Genomic DNA, 12,161 nt, shown 5'->3' on the forward strand with positions numbered 1-12,161 from the left:
CAAATAAAGGAAAAAAAGAACCCAACATTTGTAAAGCAATTTCTACCGAGTACGGCAATACCCCATATGTGGTCATAAACTGCTGTTTGGGCACACGGCAGGGCTCAGAAGGGAAGGACCGCCATTTGGAGTGCAGATGTTGCTGGATTGGTTTTTGGGCGCCTGTGGGCCCAAAACAGTGGAAACCCCCCAGAAGTGACCCCATTTTGGAAACTACACCCCTCAATGCTTTTACCTACGGGTGTAGTGAGCATGTTAACCCTGCAGGTGTTTTGTAGAAATTAGTGTGAACTTGATGTTGCAGAGTGAAAATTTGATTTTTTCCACAGATATGTGGACAATATGTGGTGCCCAGCTTGTGCCACCATAACAAGACAGCTCTCTAATTTTTATGCTAGGTTTCCTGGTTTTAGAAACACCCTACATGTGGCCCTAATCTCTTGCCTGGACATTCAACCAGGCTCAGGAGTGAAGGGGTACCATGTAAAATTGAGGCCTAATTTGGCGATTTACAAAGTATTGGTTCACAACTGCAGAGGCTCAGATGTGAAATAATAAAAATAAACCCCTGGGAAGTGACCCCATTATGGAAACTGCACCCCTCAAGGCATTTTTAAGGGGTGTAGTGAGCATTTTCACCCCACAGATCTTTTCCATAAATGAATGCGCTGTGGATGGTGCAAATTAAAAATTTATATTTTTCCTTAGATATGCCATTCAGTAGCAAATATGTCGTGCCCAGCTTATGCCACTGGAGACACACACCCCAAAAATTGCTAAAAGGGTTCTCCCGGGTATGACGATGCCATATATGTGGAAGGAAACTGCTGTTTGGGGACGCTATAGGGTTCAGATGGGAGGAAATGCCATTTGGCTTTTGGAGTGTGGATTTTGCTTGGTAGTAGTTTTGTTTGGAGTCTTACTGGTGTTTCCGTTTATAATGTAGGGCATATGTAAGCCGGGCGGAGTATATAAGGGGCATAGTCAGGTGGTATAATAACGGGGTAAAAAAAAACTAGGGCTTGTTTTTTGCGGGACGAGCTATAGTTTTTATAGGTACCATTTTTGGATACGTGCGACTTTTTGATCACTTTTTATTCTAATATTTGTAGGGCAAAGTGACCAAAAAACAGAAACTCTGGTAAAGTTTTTTACGTTTTTTTTTACGCTGTTCACCGCGTGCAATAAATAATATAATATTTTGATACCTCCGGTCGTTACGGTCGTGGCGATACCAAATACATATGGTTTATTATTATTTTTCAATAATAAAGGACTTGATAAGAGTAAAAGGGGGATTGTGTTTTATTTGATTACTTGAAACTTTTACTGTTTTCAAACTTTTATTTTGTGCACTTTTTTTTACACTTTTTTATACTTTTCTTACACTTTTTCTCAAGTCCCACTAGGGGACTTGAAGTTCCAACGGTCAGATTTTTTTTTTTCTAATACATTGCACTACCTATGTAGTGCAATGTATTAGATCTGTCAGTCATTCACTGACAGCAAGCCGATTAGGCTTCGCCTCCCGGCGGGGCCTAAATCGGCTTCCGTAATGGCAGAGCAGGAGACCATTGTGTCTCCTGTTGCCATAACAGCAGTCGCCAGTCCCGATTGCCTGTCAGGGCTGGCGATCTGCTAGTAACCGCTACGATGCAGCAATCGCTTTCGATTGCTGCATCGAAGGGGTTAATGGCAGGGATCGGAGCTAGCTCCGGTTCCTGCCGTTACAGGTGGATGTCAGCTGTACAGTACAGCTGACTTCCACCGCTGATGACGCCGGATCAGCTCCTGACCCGGCGCCATCTTGCCGACAGCTACGGAAGCCGATCAGGCTCCGCCGCCGGGCGGATCTTGACCGGCTTCGGTGCTAGGCAGACCGGGAGGCCAGTATTAGGCCTCCGGTTGCCATTGCAGCCACCGGAACCCCGGCAATTTCATTACTGGGGTTCCGATGAGCTGCAAACACCTTAAGTGCAGCGATCGCGTTTGAGCGCTGCACTTAAGGGGTTAATGGCGGGGATCGAAGCTAATTTCGGTCCCCGCCGTTACAGCCGGATGTCAGCTGTAAGATACAGCTGAGATCCGGTGATGATGGGACCGGCTCAGCTTCTGAGCCGGTCCCAAACATTTGGCGTACATGTACGGCAAGATGCGGGAAGTCAGTACTTTCCATGACGTACATGTACGGCAAATGTCGGGAAGGGGTTAATATGTGAATCAGTATTTGGTTTATGTCTTAAGAGTTATGAAGAATTGGTGTGTTGTTTTGTACAAAATGGCAACTTTCTTCTCCCCCCCCTCCCCTCTGGCAGGGGATTTGTTGGATGCTTAGGTGCATCATGATAGCACCTCCTATTTCCGGGATGATATGGAGGTTTCCTTTTGATACCATTCCTTATTGTTTTGTTGTTATACGTTTTATTGTTGATTTGGTCTTATCTCCCTGGTGGGGGCACTTAACAAATGTTCCTACAGTCAGAATGGTTCTAAATGTAAAATATCATGGGTAGATTACGTATTTGCTCCTTCAATGTGATGGGGTTGAACTCTCCTCAAAAGAGATCTCGTATTTTTCATTCCTTAAAGTTGAATACTCCGGATGTCTTAATGCTGCAAGAAACTCATTTTCGGCCTACACATATCCCAAACTTACCTACGCAATTATACACACAATGGTTCCATAGCACTTACTCTTCAAAATCGAGGGGGGTTTCTATTGCCATACACAAAGACACTCCTTTTAAAGTAGAAGCTTCTTTGCTAGATCCTATGGGAAGGTTTGTTTTTTTGAAGGGTCACATCTCCAACACAAAGTTTACGATAGCAGCTGTATATGCACCTAATGTAGGACAATTGAAGTGGTTGCGCAAAACTCTTTGTTCTCTTAAAACGTTTAGCGAAGGTTATCTTGTTTTTGGGGGAGATCTTAATGTATCTTTGGACTCTGCTCTGGATTCCACCTCTTCTAGCATGAGGTTTTCCATACCTGCCATGCGTCGCCTTAAACTTAGCCTGTCACAATTGGGGTTAGTAGATGCCTGGCGTGTTAGGAATCCGTCCTTAAAAGACTTCACTTTTTACTCTACACCACACGAGACTTATCATAGAATTGACTATATATTCATTCCTATGGTCCTTGTTCCTTCGTTACTTCAGGCGGATATAGGAAACATTACGGTTTCAGACCATGCTCCGATTTCGCTTTCCTTAGAATTGATTAATTTACCTCGTAGGGAATGGACCTGGAGATTGAACGATACCATTATCGCAAACAAAGAGCATAGTCAAGCACTTGGCCTAAAAATAGAGGAATTTTATGGCTTTAATGATACTCCACAAATCTCCAGGCCAATTCTTTGGGAGACGCAAAAAGCCTTTATGAGGGGAGAACTTATTGCCCTGTCCTCACGGGTTAAAAAACAAAGGAATGCTCAAATTCTAGACTTACTTCATAAGATATCTCAAATGGAAGTATCACATAAAAATACTAACTCGTCTGAGGATTATAGGGAATTAAGTCAGTTACGTCAGGAACTTAAGGATCATTTGAATGTAAAGGCGGCTAAGGCCTTTTTGGCTGCTCAAAGTCACATGTATCTTCATGGAGACAAAGGCTCCAAATTAATGACCCGTTTGATCCGTCAAAAACAGTCCAAAACATTTATTGAGACCATAAAAGATGACAAAGGGGCAAGGGTGACTACCACCCCGCTTATAGCAAAGACTTTTCAATCCTTTTACTCTTCACTGTATAATCTGGGAAACCCGGTTGGGGACAGGGGGTTGACACCACAGGAGAAGACTAGCAAAATAAGGAGTTTTTTAGATTCTATCACGGTTCCTGGCCTCTCTGAGTTGGACTGTGGGGAGCTCCTGGCGCCTATTACTAAAGAGGAGGTTGAGAAAGTGTTGCATTCGATACCGTCTGGAAAAAGCCCGGGGCCAGATGGTCTACCTATTTCGTACTACAAAAAATTTAGTCAGCAATTAGTACCGAAGTTTGTGGAAGTATGTAATTCTCTGATGATGGGAGCTTCATTACCTAAGCAAGCATTGGAAGCTTTTATAACTATTCTTCCTAAAGAGGGAAAGGATCTAGAATGCTGTGGGAGCTATAGACCTATCTCGCTCTTGAATTGTGATGTGAAGTGGTGGGCTAAAATTCTGTCTCTTCGCATTCAACCAATATTGCCGAAACTAATTAATGAAGAACAGGTGGGATTTGTGAAGGGTCGAGAAGGTAGACACAATGTGAGCAGGGTGTTGCATGCAATATGTCAAATAAGGCGTCGGGGGCACCCTATGGTTCTCCTTGGTACTGACGCAGAGAAGGCATTTGATAGGGTCTGTTGGGAGTACATGAGAGCTACCTTACTTAAATTTAATTTTCCTCCTGTGTTTATTGAGGCTGTATTTTCTCTATATACTTCCCCATCTGCTAGAATTCAAGTGAACGGTTCTTTGTCAGACTATTTTTCTATTACAAATGGAACACGCCAAGGTTGCCCCTTGTCCCCGTCTCTGTTCTGTATGGTGATGGAGACATTACTTGCGAAATTAAGACAGACCGTTGAGATTGAAGGATTGAAGATGGGGAGTCATAATCATAAACTGGCAGCCTTTGCGGATGATTTGCTATTGTTGATTACAAATCCACTTGAGGCCTTTCCAAAAATAATAGACGTCTTTAATGAATTTGGAGAGATATCTAACTTTAAGATTAATTACGATAAGTCGGAGGCCTTGAGCATTAATGTACCGGTTGGTCAGCTCTTGGTTCTGAAATCTATGTCGCCCTTTAAATGGCCTTCGCAGGCTATTAAATACTTGGGGATAATGATTTCAGCGGATGTATCCCAACTCTTCGAACTTAATTTTAAACCCCTTCTCTCCAGGATTCATAGATATATTTCTCAATTGAACATACCTTATGTCTCTTGGATAGGACGAAAAAATTTATTGGCGACTTATGTGCTCCCACAGATCCTGTATATGCTGCAGAGTCTACCTATTGAGATGCCAAATAGCTTTTTCAACAGTTTCAGGAGTCTTTTTGTTAAGTTCTTGTGGAAGGATAAACACCCCAGGTTGGCTTATCGGCTCCTCACTCTTAAAAAAAAGCAAGGGGGAATGGCATTGCCTGATTTAAAGACATACTATGAAGCGGTCCAGTTGTCTAGATGGTCACAATTAGCTAATTTGTCTATAGGAGCTCTTCATCTGGATATGGAAAGAGCGCTCCTCTCGGAGGATTTGGCTCATTTGCTGTGGGTGAAATTACCATTACCTCCACTAAAGGCACTGGTTAGTGTACTGACTAGGGGAATGCTTAAAGTTTGCCAGAAATCGGGTGCTTTGGCCATGTCTAGTGGAAATCTTTCTTCATTGGCTCCATTGGCTGTTTTACCACATTATGTAAATAAAACGCATAGTATGAGTTCTTCAATGTGGCAGACACTTAAAACTTATAAAGTAGCGGAGATTTTAGGGGTAGCAGATCTACCTGAATTGGATGTTCTTAGGACAAGACTTAGGGGAAATGATCCGAATTCTCCCACTCATAAGGTTAAGGTCCCCTTTCTACATCAACTTAATTTTAAATCAGTATGTCGTAAATTTTTGTCAGCTAACCTAAGCTCATATCCGGATCCTACGTGGCTTGAAAATTATTCTCTCTTACCCAATACTCTGACTAAGCCTCTGTCTAGGATATATTCTGGTCTCCTCCTACAACGAGCTCCATCTAAACCACATTTCATTAGAGAATGGGAGGTAGAGCTGGGCTCCATTTTCTCGCAAATGGAGATTGATACGATACTCTCTTACGCTCACGGGTTCTCTAGATGTGTGAGGTATCAGGAAAATTCGTATAAACTGGTGACGAGATGGTATAGGACACCTGCTTATCTTTATAGAATACATCTAGTTAGCACGGACGTTTGTTGGAGATGTGGCCTGGAGACAGGGACGCATGCACACATATGGTGGTCTTGCCCTAAAATTAAGATTTTTTGGAAGGAGGTGGAAACAGCTATAGGAAAGATAACAGGAAATAATATCCGGTTAACTCCGGAGTTGGTTCTGTTGTGGTTACCAGTGAAAGATTTTACGCCTTCGAAAAAGAATTTGATTACTTTTCTGGTGGCCACTGCAAAACTTCTAATTCCCTTGTATTGGAGGAAAACAGACCCCCCTACGATAGAGGTCTGGTGGTCTAAAATGCATCAACTATATAGACTTGAGGAGTTGGTAGGCTGGAATACTTTCACAAGGGACAGCTTTCTTAAGACATGGCAACCATGGAAGCAATATTTAGAAAAATTTTCCAGAAATAACTCTGGAAGCCCTGTTGTGATAAGGTAAATTAATATGTGGGGACTACGGGATGAATAATTTCTACACCATGATACTGGATTTATTTTGACGGACGAGACCAGGGACGTAGCAAAGTGCTGACATTACATAATTTTTTCCGCCATCAGGGAGACTGTATATGAATGTATATTTTTTGTTTTGTATCTATCCTTTTATGTATTATTATTTTCTATCCTATATTTTGTGTTGCGGTAAGCACACAGTAGGTTACTGATATTTGACCTGTAATGCATACCTCTGATTTTTCTTTCACAATATATTTCATGAAGATATGTCGGGAATTATCCCTTTCGCTCAGAGACAATCTTACTAATGATATTTTGATTCTTGTAACCTGCTTCATTGTAAGAATGTTATTACGATGGATGTATGGAATGTTGTTAATTGTTGTTTTATATGTCAATATCCTTAATAAAAGAGAATTTATAAAAAAAAAATAGTAGGGCATAGAGGCGTTGGCAAACAGATCCAGATTGCACACGAAAGCCTGCGTAGTATAGACATACAACATGCACCTATTCAGAACTGTACCACTGTCCGATTTTAAGACATCGGCCATTAGTCTAAGGAACAGATTCGAGCACAGGGGGTATCCTAGGGATGTCTTGAAATCAGCATACCAGCATGCCATGGTGGCTGATAGGGAATCCCTACTTAAGGGAGGATAACACAATGAGAATAATAGGTACCTATGATGCTGCACATCAGGAGGTTAGAAAAATACTTACCTCATACTGGGACATCCTCAAAGCTGACCCTGATGTAGGCAATATGGTAGGAAATTGGCCCCAAATTACATTTCGTAGAGGCCGATATCTAAAGGACCGACTGGTACACAGTCAAATCTGGAAGGTGCTGTTGCTACTACATGGCTTTCTACCAACACTGTGGGTTCATACCAGTGTGGTCGATGTAAAGCGTGTACTTCTGTTCTTAAGAGCAAGACCTTTAAGAGCAATGTAACAGGAGAGGTGTTTCACAACAGGGCATTCATCAATTGCCTCACTAAAGGGGTGGTATACTTCATCACTTGTGACTGGGTTGCAATATGTGGTTAAAACAAAAAGGGAATTCAGACGAAGAATTCGCAACCACATTTGTGACATCAATAGCAGAACTGACACTGCCGTCTCGAGGCATGTGTGGGATTGTCACTTGGGAGACTCCTCTGTTATTAAATTCCAAGGTATGGAACACGTAAAAGCACCAACTAGGGGAGGTGATTGGGATAGACGTATCCTACAGAAGGAGGCCCAGTGGATCTTCAGGATGCAAACTATCAGACCACTGGGCCTTAATGAATCGATCTCCTATCTTCCATTCATCTAATATACTGGTTGCGCTAGAAGATTGTTTCATTTGTACACGGCTCTATCCAGCATTGATACTATGTGTTTTGCCATCGTAATGCATCAATACCGTGTTTATTGCCATCTTTAGTCATCAGCATTTCTCGTTAGATCATGACACTCCTTTTGGATTGCCTTTCCACAACGAGTCATGCTTCACCATTTTACTGTGTTGGCGCCGTGTCTGGCAGGGACACTATGTGCTGTGCCATCATAATGCAGCAGCACTCCCTGTTGGATTATGGCACTCCCTCTGGATGGCCTTTTTCAACGGATCATGTTTCATTATTTCACGGTGTCAGCGCTCCGCGCATGATCTTGGCACTTCTTTTTGGATTATCCTTTTGCAGCGATTTATCGGTTCTTTACTTCTCATTCACGATTTTAGTAGTGTCATTTGATGAGCTCTCTCCTTGCTGTTGCACAGTGTCCATTTCGGTGCTATGTCGGCCTTGTATGTTTGGCCGCCTTTAGCTCCTCCCTGTTACTAAGGATGCGGTATGCATCGATCCCTTTGGCCGTGTGGTTAATAGGGAGCCGGCCATATGGATAGGCGTCAGTCTAGACGCTGTAAGATCCTATTGGTTTGGCTCGATACTGCTCTAAGCCTGGGAGGTGGGACCTGGGGTGTATAAGACTTCAGTGGTTCCCCGGCGCGTACTGGGACCGATATCAGTTGTCTTGTGCGTGCCGTAAATAAATGAACAGCGTAATACACGCTGACCGGCACTTTAATTATAAACTGAATAATTGGACAAATCATACCCCTGAGGACGCTCCCCTATGTGGTGCAGAAACGCGTTGGGAAGTGTGTCTGTTATATCTGTGGCAAGCAGATTTACTTTAATATTTGCCAGCACACGTGGCAAGACAATGCTATAAATTCTATCTGACATATCAGGCACTTCTGAATAGGTGCATGTTGTATGTCTATACTACGCAGGCTTTCGTGTGCAATCTGGATCTGTTTGCTAACGCCTGTATCTGGATCTTTTGGCACTCTATGCCCTACTATTTTTATTGATAAATTTTGATAATTAAAACTTATTTTAAACGTTTACACAGGCAGAATAATTGTACCTTAATAAAAAGAAACGTATACCTACTACATTGCTAATTTTGGATTGAGAATTGGCTCAAGTACCGTATCCAGAGTGGTGGTCAATGATCCCTACTCTGAATGGTCCCCGGTTATAAGTGGTGTACCAGAGGGTTCAGTGCTGGGACCACTATTATTCAACTTATTTATTAATGATATAGAGGAAGGGATAAATAGCACTATTTCTATTTTTGCAGATGACACCAAGCTATGTAATATAGTTCAGTCTATGGAAGATGTTTGTGAATTGCAAGCGGATATGGACACACTAAGCGTTTGGGCATCCACTTGGCAAATAAGGTTTAATGGGGATAAATGTAACATTTTGCATCTGGGTACCAACAGTCTGCATGTATCATATGTCCTAGGGGGAGCTACACTGGGGGGGTTCACTTGTTGAGAAGGATCTGGGTGTACTTGTAAATCATAAACTAAATAACAGCATGCAATGTCAATCAGCTGCTTCAAAGGCCAGCAGGATATTGTCGTGTATTAAGAGGCATGGACTCGCGGGACAGGGATGTAATATTGCCACTTTACAAAGCATTAGTGAGGCCTCATCTAGAATATGCAGTTCAGTTCTGGGCTCCAGTTCATAGAAAGGATGCCCTGGAGTTGGAAAAAATACGAAGAAGAGCAACTAAACGAATAAGTGGCATGGAGAATCTAAATGGATTTAATTTTTCCTCATAACTTAGCCTTGAAAAGAGATGACAAAGGGGGGGCATGATTAACTTATATAAATGTATGAATGGCCCATAAAAGAAATACACTGAAAACCCGTTCCATGTAAAAACCCCTCAAAAAACATTGGGGCGCTCCCTCCGTCTGGAGTAAAAAAGGTTCAAGCTGCAGAGACGACAAGGCTTCTTTACAGTGAGAACTGTGAATCTATGGAATAGTCTACCGCAGGAGCTGGTCACATCAGGGACAGTAGATGGCTTTAAAAAAGGGTTAGATAATTTCCTAGAACAAAAAAATATCCGCTCCTATTTCAATGTGTAGAATTTTTGAATGAATGTTTTAACCTTCCTCTGGATCAATAGGGGCAAAACAAAGTTCTATCATTTTTCCCATCCCTTGGTTGAACTTGATGGACATGTGTTTTTTTTTTTTTTTTTTCAACCTTACTATGTAACTAATTTATAGATATGTTCTTTACGACAGGGCTCCATTTGTGCAGGACAACTTGCTTATGTACACAAAGCTCTTCCTTCGTTACTTGAACCGCGCCATCCGTAGTGACCTTGTCAGTCCCAAGAATGCACTAATGCTTTACAGAGCAGCAAAAGTTTTTTGCCAACCCAATCTACCAGAGATGATCCAGAAAGGTAAAAAAATAAAACCTTCTAATCGTGTCAGAAGTGCATTTTCTCGCTCTGTTGTTTGTATAAACATTAACTCGCACTCTTTGCAGGTGAGCAGTTGCTCCTAGAACCAGAAGCTGTTATGCCCCACCGGCAGCACCGACTTCTTATGTCCCCGAGCCTTGGTGGAAGCTTTCTTTCATCCTGGCAGCCACCAATTATGGATGCTTCTTTCAAGATAAAGAGTCATGTGTACAGCCTGGAGGGGCAGGATTTCCAGTACACACAAATGTTTGGTAGTGAGACAAGAACTCTGGTAAGTGTAGTGGCTATAGGAAAAAAATGCACGCTCAGATAGTTGGCAGCTAAATAAAAGAGCAGTAGAACAAGAAGTTTAGAAACCTTTTTACTTTGTTCCAAGTGTAGCGTGTACATCTGTGGGCTTCAGTTCCCGAATTCTTCCATATGGAACACTGATGGACTGATCCCGGCTGCAGTATTATCAATATTACAGATCTGCCTGCTCCACTGGGGCAGATTTACTAAGCTGTGTACGTTTTAGACAAGGCAGTCACAAAATGCGACACATTTATTTAAGTGGTTTACTCTGTATATTAAATGTTGGTGCATTTAGATAGACCCTTTTCCCTTCCTTATACCATTTGGTTGGCTTAGCTTATGACTTTTTTTTTTTTTTTTAAACAACCATGCCTCTACCCCACTAAGTCACACTCCGTCGTTAAAGGTGTCAAAAACTGCTAACCAATGTGGTGCCCAGCATATGTTCCCAGAATTCTGGCTCATTTAAAATCTGCCCCACTGTGTTGCAATCTGTTTCTCTAACTATATGGCCCTTGCTTATCTCACAAACATGGCACCTGTCAATGGGGGGGATATATAAGGCAACAGAGCTCTTGAGGTTTATAGGGGGATTTATCAGCGGCTATACACTAGTATTATGGTAAGTCACAAATTATGTTGAACGCCATGTATGCGCTATAATATGCCACCTTTTGCTGTTTTACACTGCCTTCGACACGAGCCTTTTTTTTTTTTTTTTTAAAGTCGACAGGGTTTAGCACTATAAATTCACTATCATTTAGGCAGCTGGTGTAGATTTATCTTTCTGGCACATGAATGTGCCTAATTTATTAAGTGTGCCCCTCTTAATAAGGGGAAAAAAAAAAAAAAAAAAATAAGTGCAAAACGCCAGTCTTAAAAATTCCCCCCCGAAGTGTTGGAAGCAGGAAAAATGGGCAGTCGTAAGGATCTGAGCAATTTTGACAAGGGCCAAATTGTGATGGCTAGATGATTGGTCTTGTAGGGTATGCAGTGGTTAGTACCTAGCAAAGGTCGTCCAAGGAAGGACAAGCGGTTAAACGGCCACATGTTTATTGATACCTAAAGCCGGGTTCCCACGTAGAGTAAACACTAGAATTTCCGCAACGGAATTGTGTGCGGAAATTCCTCTGCATTTACAGTAGCGGCAAAGTGGATGAAATTTAAAATCTCATGCCCACAATGCGGGGGGAAAAAAAACGGTGTAAATGTTAAATTGTCCTGTGGTGTGGAATTTAATTCCGCAGCATGTCATTTTTGTTTTTCTGTTGTGGGTTTTCCCCATCGAATTAAATGGGGATGCAAAACCCGCAACAGGAAGCCAAGTGTTACGACTTTTGCGGCGTGATCACAGCGATTGCGCCGCAAAAATCATACTTACCCAGAACGCCCTCCTTCATCCTCCACTCCGGCCTCCTGGGATGATGATTCATCCCATGTGAACACTGCAGCACATGGCCTGCAACGTCATCGTAGGCGGCTGGACTATGCGCAGAGGGGGGTATGTATGAGCGCATTCCTCTGCAGCGGCAATTCAGTTATAAAAACCGCGCCACAATGTGGTGCAATTTTTCTAATGGAATGTACTTTGGGTTCGAGATCGGACACGCTGTGTGATTATTTTTTTTTTTATGCTGCGTTTTTGGTCCCGTGGGAACCCGGCCTAAGGCTCACTGATGCATGTGGAGA

The 12,161-nt window shown here is 42.3% G+C and overlaps 1 protein-coding gene across 2 annotated transcripts in view; it reads left to right on the forward strand.

Moving 5' to 3' along the window:
- Positions 1-12,161, forward strand: part of SMPD4 (sphingomyelin phosphodiesterase 4) — a 72,382-nt gene that overhangs the window by 38,527 nt on the left and 21,694 nt on the right. For both annotated transcript variants that reach the window (XM_075831927.1, XM_075831935.1), the window contains 2 exons: positions 9,994-10,157; positions 10,244-10,449. In XM_075831927.1, the coding sequence (XP_075688042.1) occupies positions 9,994-10,157; positions 10,244-10,449 (370 nt within the window). The remainder of the gene's footprint in view (positions 1-9,993; positions 10,158-10,243; positions 10,450-12,161) is intronic.

The sequence above is a fragment of the Rhinoderma darwinii genome, chromosome 1 (genome assembly GCF_050947455.1).
Source record: "Rhinoderma darwinii isolate aRhiDar2 chromosome 1, aRhiDar2.hap1, whole genome shotgun sequence".
NCBI classification, from domain to species: domain Eukaryota; kingdom Metazoa; phylum Chordata; class Amphibia; order Anura; family Rhinodermatidae; genus Rhinoderma; species Rhinoderma darwinii.